We start from the raw sequence: 16,523 nt of genomic DNA, 5'->3' as shown, positions 1-16,523 counted from the left end.
GCGACACTCGGGCCGCGCGAGTCGCGTGTGCGTACGTCACCACGTCACTTTTGTGCGACGGGCCTGCCTGTTCAGGGCTTGCGTCTTGGCGGCCCCCTGGAAGGTCCGCGTGATCTTACGCAAGTGAGCCCCGAGAGTCCGGGGAGGGGGCTGGCGGAATCCAAGAAATTTTCTCTGGATGCAGAGTGTCCCGCGGGGCAGGTGAGGCGGTAGGTAGGTGAAGGAGGCTCTCAGTGGGGGTAGTTCAAGCTCTGATCGGGCCTTCCTTGGAATCTGGCGTGCTCCCTGGGGCTTCCCAGTCTTCACCGAACGGCTAAAATTCCATAACCAACCTCTCAGGATCCCGGCGATTTAGCTTCGACGTACATTGGCCTCTTCTGCGATCACATCCTCTCCTCCTGTGCACCGTTATTAGCGCACATCCCTCCAAGGCACTGGGCAAATTTCCACCTGTCTTTGCTTATGATGTTCTCTCGATTAACAGTGTTGCCCTTATCCCCCGCGCTTGTGCCCATCTTAAAAAGTCTGTTTTAGTATTAGACGTCAAGACCGGGTTGAAATGCAAGCTTTGAGTCTTCCTGGGAGCCGCCCTGTTAGAATTAAAAATCTGTTTCGAGGGCGCCTGGGTGGCTCAGTGGGTTAAGCCTCTGCCTTCAGCTCAGGTCATGATCCCAGGGTCCTGGGATCGAGCCCCGCATCGGGCTCTCTGTTCAGCATGGAGTCTGCTTCCTTCTCTCTCTGCCTGCCTCTCTGCCTACTTGTGATCTCTCTCTGTCAAATAAATAGATAAAATCTTTTTAAAAAATCTGTTTGAGCTCTTAGTACTCTGTACGTTATTTGTAGCATATATTTGATATTCTGCTTTGTATTGTAGTATCTGTTATCAGTCTACTCTCAGTTTCTCCGTCTCTCACCTCTCCCTGATCACTTTCTTCCTATTCATTTTCACATCATTTCTTGCCTCCACGCTTTTGTGTCATGTTCCCTCTCCCTCATCTCCAGTGCTGACTCTCTCTTTAATCTGGCAAACCACTACTACTACTCCTCACTTGTTTTGTTTTGTTTTTTTTTTTTAAGATTTTATTTATTTGTGAGAGAGTGAGCGAGGTCACAAGCAGGGGGAGTGGCAGGCTGCGGGAGAATGCTTCTCCCCTCTGGGCAAGGTGTTCCATGGTGTCTTTTTTTTTTTTTTTTTTTTTTAAGATTTTATTTATTTATTTGCCAGACGGAGATCACAAGTAGGCAGAGAAGCAGGCGGAGAGAGGAGAAGCAGGCTCCCTGCTGAGCAGAAAGCCGGACGTGCTCGATCCCAGGACCCTGGGACCACGACCTGAGCCGAAGGCAGAGACTTTAACCTACTGAGCCACCCAAGCGCCCCTCCATGGTGTCTTGATTCCAGGACCCTTGGGATCATGACCTGAGCCACCCAGGCACCCGTACCCCTCACTTGTAAACTTTAAGAGCTTTAAAGTGTTTCTCTCAAGGAAGAGTTATGTATTCCTTTGCTGATATTCTAGTAAGGGGTGGTTTTGCGTGTATTACAGTAAGGGATGGAGGCCCACACACTAGATTTGGCATGGTGACCATTTTCCTTGGGCAGCCAGTGAGCCTAGAATGGTTTTTACAAGTGAATGTTTGCATTCTGATGATAGGAAGCACTGATCTTGAACCTAAAGTAAGTGAAATGTTTTTCCCTTCATTCAAAAATCTCTTTTTTTTCATTCGTAACTTCAAAATTGTTCTCATAATTATTTGGGGGGTTTTGTTAGTGAAAAATTGAGATTTTTTTTTCTTGCTTGCTTGCTTGTAACTACATGATATTCTCCATTTTGCCTGTTGGTCTGCAAAACCTAAGATATTTATCATCTGGCCCCTTACAGAAAAAGTTTGTTGACTCTTGATGCATAGCAGTGTTCATATTATAGACACCACTTGTGCTTTTAATTTTATTTTTTCTGTAGAACTCAGCACAGTGCCTACTTTCTTTCCCCAAGTTTTCTTTAAGCACTTAAAAAAAATCTTCGTGATACGAAATGTTCAGTTTTGTGGGAAAAAGAGATTATTACAAATTCAGTGTTACTATGCACAGAGACAGAAATATGCAGAATGAAGTAGGATTAGGAGTTCAGAGAAGTGTGGAGGATGTGATCCTTGAGTTGAGCTTTAAAATATAAAAAGGAAGTGGGTATATAGACATCATTCCTGGCAAAGTGGACAAATGAGCAAAGACAGTGAGAGAAGTAAGAGAATAGTGTGTTAAAGGGAATAGCAAAGAGTGAAGCTGGAAAGGTCGGTAAGGGCCCGATCAGAAGCCTTGTTAAGGAGCTTGGACCTTTCTTTTCAGGCAGTGTTGTGCTTTGTGCTGGATATACTGGGTAGTTAGGTCTTGCTGATGTCTATTTAAAAGATGGATGAGGGGGTGCCTGGGTGGTCAGCCGGTTAAGCGGCTGCCTTGGGCTCGGGTGGTGATCCCAGGATCCTGGGATCGAGTCCCGTATGAGGCTCCCTGCTCAGCAGAGAGCCCACTTCTCTCTCTGCCTGCCATTCTATTTGTGCTCTCTCTCTCTCTCTGTCAAATAAATGGATAAAATCTTAAAAAAAAAAAAAAAGATGGATGAGAGAGTCAAGGGCCCTTATACTGCACTATTTGTGTAGATGAGAAGATCTAAGGGCAGTGGAACTTGGTGGAGTGGGCGTGATGAAGTTTAAGGAGGTAAAATAGCAGATCTTGTTAACTATTTGGATGTTAAAAGTGAAGAGGAAGGACAAGTCAAGGCTGAGTCTTCTGCTGATCACCAGCTAAAATGGAGAATATTGGAAGGCGTGAGGGTACTGTTTTACTCAACATTGTATTTCCAGAGCCTAGAGCAGTGTCCTGTGCATTGTAGGTACTTGAATGAACAGAAAACTTTCCTTCCTTTTAATTTTTGATTGTTACATTTCATCAAAAGAACCTTTAGAGTATGTCATACCTATATATTTTGGTAATAACTTCAAGCTTTTTGGAATAGGTGATGAGTTGGACCACTGATAAAATGAATCTCTTTCACAGTTGAATAGTCCTGGGGAGACATTTTGGCTTAATTCCATGTCAGTTAAAAGTTTTAATTTATTTTTATCCTGTTCTGTCATTTAAATTGGGAATTTAATTTCAGAATTGCTTTATTCTTATTTTTCTTACTGTTTGAACTTTTAAAAGTTAATTTTTATTTTAAGCTTTTACATTTAAACTTCTGCATCAGAATATTAGCTTTTAATTTTATTTTAAGCTTTTAATTTTAAGCTTCTCTGTTAGAATATTCGCCTTATTTTCCTTCTTGGTATTTCTCAGGCTTTCAGGGAGTCAAGACCCTACACTATGTTCATATAGATTAAATGTCATCCTAAATTTAGTTTCAGGAAACTTGTATTTGCACTTGTATCTTAATGTTTTCTGTTGTTCATTAATAAACAGTCTAAGCCAGTGGACTTCTGCTTTGGCTGCTGGATGGCTGAGCCAGATTTATTTCCATGTATTGTAAATTAGTTAGTTAGATGTGAGAACATTTGTGTACAGCCCGTTTATAGCTGAGTAGATGGTGCAGTCTGGTAGCCCTGTATGTATTCTTCCTATTTCCTTTAGATTGTCTCTTCTGTGTTAGAATTAGATGATTTATTGGTCACTAATCTGTAAGCTGCCACACAGTCTTTTGAAAAGACACAGCGTGAAAATGGAACTATACAGGTTGAAGAATAATATGTGTATATAAAATATTTTCTTTTTCAGACATAAAGCAGAGTCACTATAATTATTTGTAACGTCAATTTAACAGTCTAATTATATGAAATTATGGCTGGTTATAAGCCTGCAGCTATTCAGACATATCCTGTACTTGGTGAAAAAATCACCCAAGACACATTGTACTGGAACAATTATAAGGTAAGTGTAGATGGTAATGAGGGGTTTACATTTATGCTTATTTCCCCAGCATATGTTATACGTTGGATACTCTAGTAGAGAACTAATAACTAAAAAGAATCTATCAACAGTTTAGAGTTTGGGTGGAAAATTTGATATCTGATATTTTTTCTTGAAAGTTTCAAATTAAAAGTCCATGCTTCTGGGGCACCTGGGTGGCTCAGTCGTTAAGTGTCTGCTTTCGGCTCAGGTTGTGATCCTGGGGTCCTGGGATTGAGCCCCGCATGGAGCTCCCTGCTCTGCAGGAAGCTTCTCCCTCTGACACTCGCCCTGCTTGTGTTCCCTCTCTCACTGTGTCTCTGTCAAATGAATAAAATCTTTAAAAAAAAAGTCCATGCTGCTTAATGATTTTAATCATACAAGTGCCTACCAAAAAATAGATGATTAATGAATGCCAAATGAGATAGGTTTTTCCAATTTTCAGTTATGCAAGATTTTTTTTTGCCTTTCTAAAACTAAGAAAGCCATGATGCAGAATTAGTTCTTCTAGACTACAAAGGCTTAAAAGTGATTTTTTTTTTTAATGAACAATTAGAAAATGGAAAATGAGGGGCGCCTGGGTGGCTCAGTCAGTTGGGCATCTGCCCATATATTTGTTGTCATATATTTACTTACTGTCATATATTTATTTACTTTAGTGGCAACCAGGGTAATTTGGGTGATGGTAATTGAACCTTTTGCTTTCTTTATACTTCTGTATTAAATACATCCTAGTAAATGTTATTAAGAACAAAGAGAAATGACCAATAAGAAATTATGTAATGCTTCAAAGGTCTTACTCAATTGTAACTGTTAATCCTTTGTATTATTTTTTATTTTTATCAAGACCCCTGTTCAAATCAAGGAGTTTGGTGCAGTGTCAAAAGTAGATTTTTCTCCACAGCCTCCATATAATTATGCCGTCACAGCTTCCTCAAGGGTAAATATAATGTTAAATTTCTTTTTCCTTTGTGTAGTTATATTTACTACTGATCTTGAGCCATTTGGTTAAATACTATGTTTTTTTATCTTTTTATAGATTCACATTTATGGCCGGTACTCTCAAGAACCTATAAAAACCTTTTCTCGATTTAAAGACACGGCATACTGTGCTACTTTTCGTCAGGATGGTAGACTGCTTGTGGCTGGCAGTGAAGATGGTGGAGTTCAGCTTTTTGATATAAGTGGGAGAGCTCCCCTCAGGCAGTTTGAAGGTCATACTAAGTAAGAGCCAGAGTTTAAGATTTTTTTATTTATTTATTTTTTTTTACGGAAGTATAAGTAACAAAACATTGTTAGTTTCAAGCGTATGTAGATATTTGTGTCTATTGCAAAATGATTATAGTAAGTCTCGTTAGCAACTGTCACCATACAGTTATAGACAATTGGTTATTTTGTTGTTTCTTTTGTCATCGTAAACTTTTTTTTTGTTTTTTGGGCTTTGACTAAAAGCATAGAGCAGTTCTGTAAAGATTATGTAGCAATGTATACTTTATTTCCTGGTTGTTCTAAGACATAATCAAAAGTCCTGTGGCCAGTTTAATGGGACTCGTGAATTCCCTAGAATTATATGTGACATTTTAAGAAATGTACGTTTGTTTAGGGAGATTTCCTATCTAATCAGTGAGTTCTATGACCAATCAAGGTTATAAACCACTGATCCCAAGGCACCCTCACAATTATAAATGAGAACTCTATAGGCTACACTACTTTTAAGGTTCTTATTTTGAAGTCAAGTTGGAAGGTTGATTTTTTTTTTTCTTCTTGAAGTTAATATTTTGCTGCTTGATAAATTAAATGACCAGGGTAGTTTTATATTATAATTTTATATCAAGATTACCTAGTTCATTGTTGAAGCTTCTGCTTATTTAAAATCTCAAGTGTTTTTTATAGTGTATTATCAGGATGGTCTTTCCCCATCAGTGAAACATTTAAAATCTAACAAATTCGCTTAACATGATCCTACTATTAATGGCAGGTCTTAGAATTTTGTAAGGAACTAGCCATTTTGAAGTTTATTTAATTAAATGTATCTTTGCTCCAACATTTAGAACATTTACTTTTATTGAGCAGTTTTGTAGAATTGTTAACATATTATTAGAAAATGTAATTTTAAGGCTACTAATTGTCTTAACTTTATAAAGTAGGGGTATTTAAAATTTTAAATTGGCTTAGGGACAAATACCTGTTTTAAAGATTTTATCTCATAATTTCCTCCTACCATTACTCAGTGAAACTGAGCTGCCTTTTTTTTTTTGTAACTTGGGGAAAAGGAGTGTTTTATGCTAAAAGATCCCAGACATGCAATTTTTTTCTTGCTTGTTAATACATTGATTCTTGATCTTTCAGAGCAGTTCATACAGTCGATTTTACAGCTGACAAATATCATGTGGTCTCTGGGGCTGATGATTATACAGTTAAATTATGGGATATTCCAAACTCCAAAGAAATTCTGACATTCAAAGAACATTCTGATTATGTGAGGTGTGGCTGTGCTAGCAAACTGAACCCAGATCTGTTTGTAACAGGTTGGTGAACTGTTTTTCCCTCCTTAACTTGATAATTTAATTGTGATATAATTTGGTATTGCTTTGGGACTCTTGGGATAGAGCAGTTTTTTAAAAAATTTTATAAAGAAATATGTTTGTTTATCCAGTTGTTTTATTTCTTTTTCTTCTTTTGGTGATTGTTCTTGCTGTCCTTCAAATGTTTTTGGAAGCATCAGGCTTCCCTGAAAACATGAGTGTCAGAACTGTAATGGTTTTAGTATTCTGGTTTGCACGGAGCTCTAGTGGCCAAGAAACAAAGATAATGCAGTGGGGTGTTTGTGGGTGCTTATGCAGAGGTTCCCAGGTGATTCAGTAGCGACAGTAGCTTGGAAATCTGAATAGTTTAAGATCCTGTATAATATAGTGTACTATATTATAATGCTTTTTCAGAAAACAGTCAGTTGTACCAGAGAGTTTAGAGATACTGTGTCTTCATGAACATATAGACGTGTTTTTAAAATTTCATCCTTTTCTCCTTTTAAAATTTATATTTGGATACAAACACACATATACTGAGTTTGAGTAATGAAACTCACATAATACACAAATTGACATTTTAGGGTCATATGATCATACTGTGAAGATGTTTGATGCACGAACAAACAAAAGTGTGATCTCTGTTGAGCATGGGCAGCCAGTGGAAAGTGTCCTGCTTTTTCCCTCTGGAGGTCTTCTGGCATCAGCAGGTATTTTAAAAATTGCTTTACAGGTGTACCTGGATGGCTTGGTCGTTAAGCGTCTGCCTTCAGCTCAGATCATGATCCCAGGGTCCTGGGATTGAGCCCCGCATCCGATTCCTTGCTCGGCAGGAAGTCTGCTTCTCTCTCTCTCACTCCCCCTGCTTCTTTTCTGTGTCTCTGTCAAGTAAATAAGTAAAACCTTTTTTAAAAAATTGCTTTACTAGTATTTTTGGTCTTGAATCAGTTACTACTTTATCAGTTACTTTTTATAATTTAACACTCTGCCCTTGAATTGCATAACTAGGTTTTGTTCAACTGATAAGTAGAGCAGGCCAGCAGTTACTATTTACTGAGTACCTAATGTGAGCCAGATATTTTGCTATTATACACATATTATCGAGCCTAGAAGGTAGTTCATTTTCTCCCTATTTTGCAACTGAGGAAATAAATAAGTTATTTATTTTAACAAATTTTTCTAAGATAGAGTGACAGATCCGAAATCCTAGAACTTGAGAGCGTGCATTGTATATTTAACCAGAGATCTAGGTTGTATTCCTGGCTTCCTACTTAAGAGATCCATGACAGCTTTTGAAAACACAGTTCTTTCCGTTCTAGAATCAGGCTTGTCTTTTTTTATGTCTCTTGATTGGGATGACATTACCCAACAAATAGCAGTTCTGGAGGAGGATATAATGTGGAATCAGAGGGGGTCTTGATACATTTTTTCACCGAGTTGGAACTGAGGTATTTTTTTTTTTTATTATGTTGATCATAGAACATTTTCAAAATTAGAAGGGAAGAAGTAAATTGGTTTTTTTCATTCATCAGGTCAAAATTAATGCATTGACAGTAGAATACATAGGTAGTATATATAATTTATAGCACATATATGGCTATGTGTGTAGCCTTTTTTTCCTTAATTTTAAAATCCAAATAGAGGGGCGCCTGGGTGGCTCAGTCATTAAGCATCTGCCTTCGGCTCAGGTCATGATTCCAGGGTCCTAGAATCGAGCCCCACATTGGGCTCCCTGCTCAGCAGGAAGCCTGCTTTCCTTCTCCCACACCCCCTGCTTGTGTACCTGCTCTCACTGTCTCTGTCAAATAAATAAAATCTTAAAAAAAAAAAACCCAATATAAATTACCCTGTTTTATACTTCTTCCCCAGTACCTATTTAATTTCAAAATAAATTGATAACATTGCCAAATGTATCCATTTTTCTTCCTGTTATTTTGAGAAATGGAAATAAGTTCAAGTTGAACAGGGAGGATGGACACCTGTATGCTAATCTCCACTGTGTCACTAGCTAATTATATGACCTTGGGCAGTCCCTTCAGTCAACTCTTACAGACTTTTGAAATGAGAGTTGGGACAGGATCAGTTGTTTTATTTTATTTATTTATTTATTTTTAGAAAGGTTTTATTTATTTATTTGACAGAGATCACAGGTAGGCAGAGAGGCAGGCAGAAAGAGGAGGAAGCAGGCTCCCCGCTGAGCAGAGCCCAATGCGGGACTCAATCCCAGGGCCCCGGGACCATGACCCGAGCCGGAGGCAGAGGCTTTAGCCCACTGAGCCACCCAGGCGCCCTGGATCAGCTGTTTTAAACTATGCTCGCTCATGAGCTGCCACATGAGGTGAGACAGGGCTATGAATTGGCTTACAGGCCCACTTTCCTAGTCAGGATAGATAAGACCTTTGCTCCTCCCTCTCCAACTCATTCTTCTATTTTACCTTTAGACATTTGCTTAATATTTCATTGAAATAATAAGGTGGGCACCTGGGTGGCTCAGTTGGTTAAGCAACTGCCTTCGGCTCAGGTCACGATCCTGGAGTCCTGGAATCAAGTCCCACATCAGGCTCCCTGCTCAGCGGGGAGTCTGCTTCTCCCTTCGACCTTCTCCCCTCATGTTCTGTCTCTCTCATGTTCTCTCTCTCTCAAATAAATAAATAAAATCTTAAAAAAAAAAAGGAATAAAATATGCCATATTAAAAGAATTCTTTTTAAACTCTTGGATTAAATTGCCTTTAAGGATCCTTCTAACTCTTAGAGTAAAAGTTACAGTAAGGAAGTTTTTCAGTTTTGTTTGGATTCACAAAATGTTTAGGAAATAGTTTATATTATTCATTTCCATAGTGACACAAAATTTCTTTTACACGGTGATTTTATTACAATTTTCTTAAACATTTTTGGTTATACTTTTTATTTTGCTAGGCAGTTCTGTGAACTTTACAAGTATGCAATTATCTAATCACCAAAACAGTTCTTTGAGGTCGAAACTGTTATTATTATTCTCAGTTACAAACTCAGTGACAGAGCCAGCATTGAAACCAGGCAGTTACTCTGGGACCCCTCACTTTATCTCCGTGCTGTGCAGCATCCAGTGAAAAATGCTTTTCAAATCTTTAAAATATTGAATGTTGAGGCAGAATTTCAAACTAATGATTATTTCTTTTTGTAGGAGGCCGTTATGTTAAAATCTGGGACATGCTGAAAGGAGGACAGTTGCTAGTGTCTCTGAAAAATCATCATAAAACTGTGACATGTTTATATCTGAGCAGCTCTGGACAGAGGTTACTTTCTGGGTCGCTGGATAGGTTAGCATTTTAATTTTCTTCCTTTATTATTACTAGTGTACATGTATTTACTGCTCGAGGAAATGAGTTATTTCTAAAGTATTTGTGTTAAAGTAAATGTTTTGTTAAATGATTTCTGTGAAAAAAAAATATTTTCAGTTGAAAATAGTTTTGACCTTTTTTTCACATATACCAAACTTTTTTTCTCACCTAACGTAACTTAGTGTGTACTTATATACTTAAGGAATTTTATTGAGCCATTTTAACATTAATCTTTTAAAATAGTCTGTGTCATTCCTTGTTTTCTTTAAAAATCTTTATTGTATATTTATATATTTAGAAATACTTATAATGAATGTATGTATATATTCTAGCTTTTTTTCCAAATTTAAAACTTCATGTGAAAATTTCTATACGTACATGTGATTCAAATATTACTACTTTAAGTAGGTATTAGTATTCTGTTAATGTTCTAGAACAGTGCTGTCCAACAGAAATGGGATGTGAGCTACATATGTAATTATAAATGTTTTAGTAGCCACATTAAAAAGGCAAAAAGAACTAGGCCATATTCATAATATATTTATTTAGTTCAGTGTATCTAAAATATCATTTCAGGGACGCCTGGGTGGCTCAGTTGGTTAAGCTGCTGCCTTCGGCTCAGGTCGTGATCCCAGGGTCCTGGGATCGAGTCCGGCATTGGGCTCCTTGCTCGGCAGGGAGCCTGCTTCTCTCACTGCCTCTGCCTGCTTCTCTGCCTGCTTGTGTGTACTCTCTCTCTCTATCTCTCTGGCAAATAAATAAAATCTTAAAAAAAAAAAAATAAAATAAAATAAAATAAAATAAAATATCATTTCAATACACAATGGATATAAAAATTATTACCAAGAAACGAGAGACAAGCATTCCAAAACATCTCATGTGATACAGTAATAATATTTTATAGTGATTAAAGTGAAATATAGTTGGTTTAACAGAAAAGTATTTTTACACTACCTCAGTTTTTAAATTAAAATTTAGATTTTACGGGCACCTGGGTGGCTCAGTGGGTTAAAGCCTCTGCCTTCTGCTCAGGTCATGATCCCAGGGTCCTGGGATCAAGCCCCACACTGGGCTCTCAGCTTGGCGGGGAGCCTGCTTCCCCCTCCCTCTCTCTGCCTGCCTCTCTGCCTACTTGTGATCGTTCTCTGTTGAATAAATAAAATCTTAAAAAAAAAAAATCTTTAAAAAAAATTTAGGTTATTTAAAATCAAGTAAAATTTAAAATGCGGTTCTTCATTTTCAGTGGCCACATTCCAAGTGCTTAGTAGCATGTGGCTAGAACTATGGCACAGTTCTAATATTTATTCATATTTATTTGTTTTTGGTAATTTTATTTCCATATTTCCTATTTTCATTGTTAGAGAAAGCCTTGGTTTTTCATTATGTTTATTAAAAAGTATACATATTTTATGGGGTTCCAGTCCGTTAAGCATCTTCCTTCGGCTCAGGTCAATCCCCGGGTCCTGGGATTGAGTCCCGCATGGGGCTCCTTGCTCATGGCTGGGGTGGGGGGGTGGCGGGGGGGCGGGGTGGAGGGGTCTGCTTCTCCCTCTGCCTCTGCCTGCCACTTTGCCTGCTTGTGCTCTCTCTCGCTGACAAATAAATAAATAAAATCCTTAAAAAAAAGTATACATATTTTAAAAGGTAGAATGTATTTTTAACATGAAGGAATTTATCATGTAAATCTGTAGCAGACTCTCTGAAGTGCTGTTACTAGGCAGTTTAGGGCTCTGTTTTTAGATGCGTGTCTCAAAAATCAAGTGTGAGTTGGCTCTCTTCACAGTAGTTGTCAACTCAGAGTGGATTTTGTCTCCCAGAGGACATGTGGCAATATCTGGAGACATTTTTGGTTGTTGTCACAAGTTGGGAGTGGAGTGCTGCTGGCGTACAGTACGTAGCAGTCAGGGATGCTGCTAAACTGCCTACCGCACACAGAAAAGCCTCTGCAACAAAGAAGTATCTGACCTGTAGTGTTAATCACTTGATGTTGAGAAACCCTGTGCTTTTGAATCCCAATGTGCTTTGAAACCTTACTCCCAGGTTTCACTGTCAGGTGACAGTGGTTCATGGTCTATGGTCTGTGGCTAGTTGAGTCTTTATATAAACATAGCTACTGCTAATAGTTCATTTTTAAAAGGGATTCAGTGATGAATTAGTTTGTAATTAATATTATTAATCATTATTTTTCTTCATTGCAGTGTAAATTTTAATATTTATACATTGAATTTCTAAAAAAAATAGGAAATTTACATTTTACACTCATTTCCTAGGTAATTTGTAACAGAGCTTTCTTTTCCTTAGGAAGGTGAAAGTGTATAGCACGACTTCTTATAAAGTAGTCCACAGTTTTGATTATGCAGCTTCAATTTTGAGTCTTGCACTTGCAGTAAGTACTTCTAATTCTTTTTAAAGCTTTCAGTAACCTTGTCTGTTAAACTGAAATGGAATTTTAGGGTTTATCTTTGTGTTTGAATAAATCTTACTTTATTCTTGCCATATTAGCTAGTGGAGTTAAGACAATTTCTATTATATGACTTGTGCCAGTAATTTAGTATGAATTGAGATTTAGGTCTTGCTCACTGTAGGCATTGTTAACACTAAGGGCAGGATCTGGGGATGTCCACTGTCAAGTTTCACGAGCCATTGAAGAAGCAGATATTTGAATGCATCATACAATAATTTGAATTAGAAGAGGAAAAACTTATTACAAATTATTTTCTTGGCAAGATTGTGGAAAGTCATGCTATCACACAGTCCTTTTTCTAATTAGAGGATGCAGGAAAAAAATTAATTTAGAAGTTTCCCAAAGCATCATTAACTATATTATTATACAAACTGCCAGTGATAACTTATACCAGGTATAACATGTTCCATCAGTATAATAGTATTCTGGTGGAAAAAGTGATTTATCTAACTTTCTGCATGGATTGTTGTTAGGCAGAGTATCTGTATCTGATTGGAACTCTTAGTGAAGGTGTGGATAAGCAGAAAACATGTTATAAATGGTGTTTTGAGGAAAAACTAGGGTAAATGATGGGTTAGGAATAGACTAACTTATTTTTCTAACTGCGTCTTAGCATGAAGATGAGACAATAGTTGTAGGAATGACCAATGGAATACTGAGTGTTAAACATCGGAAATCTGAAGCAAAGAAGGATTCTCTTCCTAGGAGAAGAAGGCCTGCATATCGAACTTTTATTAAAGGAAAAAATTACATGAAACAAAGGGTATTTGCCTATTTCTCATTTTTTTTAAGAAAATGTGGTTTGTTAGAGTAGCCAGCTCCAACCCTGCATGTTACTGGAAAGTGTAGTTCACATGGGATTTAACTTTATTTTGCTTTTCTGTACCTTAATTCTCCCTGCAGATTGCTAGATTGGGGAATGTTATTAATAAGTAATGGGGAATAAGGACTACTTTAATACCCTGAGTCATAACAATGTTACACTATTTTACCGTATTCAAAACAGTGTCCTTGATACACTATCTGATTTGATCTCCTAAACAGCCCTGAACAATAGTAGAGCCAGTTATGTCCCTGTATGGCATCTGAGAAGATGGAGATGCAAATAAATTCTGGTCGATCCAGCATCTCATTACTGGCAGCCAGAGTCGTTGGGACTAGATCTCAGTTTCTCCCGTCTTTGTTTTCTTTCTACTAAGTCATACTGCTTGCCATGTGAAGAGAATTGAAATGAGTAATGTTTGCCCAGCGTGAGGTACGGTGTGTCTGTTCTAAGTTAAATCATAGGAGAATAAGAACACATTGATGTAGCAGATAATTTCATTTTCAGTCTGCATTCTGGACATATGCCCATTATTTATTATACAGTTCAGGGTCACCCAGGTATAAAAGAAATCCACAATGAAAAAATTCATTTTGAATGAAACTCTATACAGATACTGACTTTTCTTTATAAATCAACTTTGTCATACAGGATGACATTTTGATCAACAGGCCTTCAAAGAAACACCTAGAATTATATGACCGGGATCTGAAAAATTTCCGGGTCTCTAAGGCACTTGACAGAGTCCTTGAGGTAAGTAGGGAGCATGTATACATATATACAGTATGCTCTCTCTCTGAGTGAGTGAGTGAGTGAGTGTGTTTTAATTAAGACTAATTTTTTAGAGCAGTTTTAGCTTTACAAAAATTGAGGGTAAGGTACAGAGATTTCCCATAGACTCTCTGCCCCCACACATGCATAGCTTCCCCTATTATCAATACTCCACCACAGTGGTACATTTGTTAGAGTTGATGAACCTACAAGGGGCATATTTTTACAAGAATCATTTTATTACTTACCGTGTGCCTTACTGTGATTCAAAACTGTAAAGATATAAACCTATTTAAATTTGGTAAATGTCATTTCCAAGACTATGATTTTTTCCTGTGCTGTCTTATCTGTTCATATTGACTCTGAAAATTTTTCTAGCCCAGTTGTACAATAAAGACACCCGAGATTACAGTTTCCATCATAAAGGAGCTAAATCGAAGAGGAGTCCTTGCAAATGCCCTTGCAGGTCGGGATGAAAAGGAAATCAGTCGTGTTCTTAATTTTTTGATACGGTATGTTTTATGTCTATGAAACACATATATTTTGCATCTGAACTCCTTCTTTATCTCAAATGAGAGGCATTTACTTTTAGATTGATCTTTGTAGAGAACTGATTGAAAAATTCAGTAGATCTATTTTAAGGATTTTTTTAAAGTTGGCAAGTTTCAGTAAACAAATTTTGTTTTGTAGGAATCTGTCTCAGCCAAGATTTGCCCCTGTTTTGATCAATGCTGCTGAAATAATTATTGGTAAGTAGTTGTCAAAACTTGAAAAATCCGGGGTACATGGGTGGCTTAGTCGATTAAGCCTCTGTAAGCTCAGGTCATGATCCTGGAGTCCTGGGGCTCTGGGGTCCTGGGGTCCTGGGGTCCTCGGATCAAGCCCTGTGTAAGCCTCTGCTCAGCGGGAAGTCTGGTTTTCCCTCTCTCTCTGCCATTCCTCCCCCTCTGATGCTCTCTTGCTTGCTTGCTCGCTCTCTCAGATAAATAAATGAAACCTTTGGGGGAAAAAAAAAACTGGGATGCCTGGTGACTAAGTTGGTTAAGTGACTGCCCTTTGGCTTGGGTCATGATCCCAGAGTCCCATAACTGAGACCCTCATCGGGCTCTCTGCATTGCAGGAGCCTGGTTGTCCCTCTCTCTACCACTCCCCCTGCTTGTACTCTCTCTCTATCAAATAAATAAATAAAGTCCTTAAAAAAAAAAACCCAAAAAACAAAAAACCTTGAAGAATCCAAGTCTGATACAACGGAGATGTCAAATAATGAAACCAAATAGATCACAGTACTTTGTTTTTATCAGTTCTCTGGTAGCAGTTGTAAAGAAAAAAAGCAACCACATAAATCATAGCATTTTAAGGGAAGTAAAACGTTTACAGTAGCTCAACTCTGAATTGCTGAGATTAGAGTTATTGTAATTAAACAACTTTTGCTTAGGCATCTACAATGACCATGCCTTTTTTTTTTTAATAGACCATGACTATTTTTTAAGGGGAAAATTAAAGTAGGTCAGGAACTCCACACTGTACTTTCTGTAATTATTTCTTTTTGAAATACATTTATCCAGATGGATTTTTTTTTGTAAATCATAAATTGTAAAATAATTACAGATTTTTCAGTGTATTTATAGTGAATATTTTTATACTTTTGTAACTACTGCTGTTCCTTTATTGTTTAGAAAGATACTTCTAGTTAATGTGTTTTCTCTCTCTTTCTAGATATCTATCTTCCTGTGATTGGTCAGTCACCTGTAGTCGATAAAAAGTTTTTGTTACTTCAAGGACTTGTAGAAAAAGAGATTGATTACCAAAGAGAACTACTAGAAACCTTGGGGATGATGGATATGCTTTTTGCTACTATGACAAGGAAAGAAAGCACTTCGGTGCTGCAGCATACATCTGATGGATTTCTAGAAAACAAGAAGATGGAATCATAGTGTCTGCTTAATGAGACCTATAAGAACAACTAACTTGAAACAGATTTGATTCTATTAACTATTGGAAAGAGAATCTCTCTCTGATACATTAAAAACAAAAAACTATTCACAGAAGCAGTTTTATGGAAGAGACGAATATCTAGAATTGGAGAATAAGGACTTGTTTTAAGACATGGTTTTCCATGTAATACTTTGAATTATTTCATGGTATCTTCAGCTAGAAGATCTCAGTTGTCTTGGTCATAGTATATTGTCCACCTTGGACAAAGTGATATTAATTTTAATACAGCAAAGTTCTGTATCAACATTTAGGTAGCCATTCAGATCTCTGGAATGGGTTTCAACTGGGAATGCTGCCAAAGGGACAGGGCTTTATTTTTTAATTTTTTCTCCTGGAAAAACAACAATAACATCAACAAAAGAAATGGCAACAGCAAATAAATTTTCTCTTCACTCTGATCACTGTGGGATTTCCATACCCTTGCTGATCTTGCCTCCCTCTCCTTGATGTTATCATTTATCCAAGGTCACGTGTTCTGCTTCCACTTGTAATGGGAATGTATCGGCCCCAAATGTGACAAGTCAGTGGCCAGCTTTAAACAGTTTAAACTAGTTAGACATGTATTCAAAGAGTGTGCTGAGGCAGATTTGATACCTGAAAATTGTGCTCTCCCTTCCAGTTCTTTTCTTCATTCCTTTAATCTTGACTGTCCTCATCAGAACAAGGTCTACATACAGGTAGACCTTAT

The 16,523-nt window shown here is 37.5% G+C and overlaps 1 protein-coding gene across 2 annotated transcripts; it reads left to right on the top strand.

Moving 5' to 3' along the window:
* The first annotated feature begins 46 nt into the window (after nt 1-46).
* On the top strand, nt 47-16,233 carry UTP15 (UTP15 small subunit processome component). Of its 2 annotated transcripts, none has more exons than XM_080805116.1 (13): nt 47-201; nt 3,767-3,919; nt 4,785-4,877; nt 4,977-5,161; nt 6,287-6,465; nt 7,047-7,172; nt 9,626-9,761; nt 12,084-12,168; nt 12,860-13,009; nt 13,721-13,822; nt 14,219-14,352; nt 14,531-14,589; nt 15,557-16,233. In XM_080805116.1, exons 2-13 carry the CDS (start codon nt 3,830-3,832, stop codon nt 15,772-15,774), a joined length of 1,557 nt encoding a protein of 518 aa, XP_080661242.1. In that variant the 5' UTR covers nt 47-201; nt 3,767-3,829; the 3' UTR covers nt 15,775-16,233. The 2 variants fall into 2 exon arrangements, with proteins under 2 accessions (XP_080661242.1, XP_080661243.1); XM_080805117.1 differs by having other exon boundaries at nt 70-209.
* Nucleotides 16,234-16,523: the final 290 nt, after the last annotated feature.

This window comes from Martes martes (assembly GCF_963455335.1).
Source record: "Martes martes genome assembly, chromosome: 5".
NCBI lineage: Eukaryota > Metazoa > Chordata > Mammalia > Carnivora > Mustelidae > Martes > Martes martes.
Note: the sequence above shows the minus strand (reverse complement) of the source record. Positions and strands in the feature narration are given on the sequence as shown.

What these genes read in the sequence shown, in the direction of transcription:
- UTP15 (XM_080805116.1), top strand. Translation starts at nt 3,830, where the DNA reads ATGGCTGGTTATAAGCCTGCAGCTATTCAGACATATCCTGTACTTGGT. An exon ending in TGTACTGGAACAATTATAAG is followed by an intron (nt 3,920 to 4,784) that starts GTAAGTGTAGAT and finishes ATTTTTATCAAG; the next exon opens with ACCCCTGTTCAAATCAAGGA. An exon ending in CACTTGACAGAGTCCTTGAG is followed by an intron (nt 13,823 to 14,218) that starts GTAAGTAGGGAG and finishes AAATTTTTCTAG; the next exon opens with CCCAGTTGTACAATAAAGAC.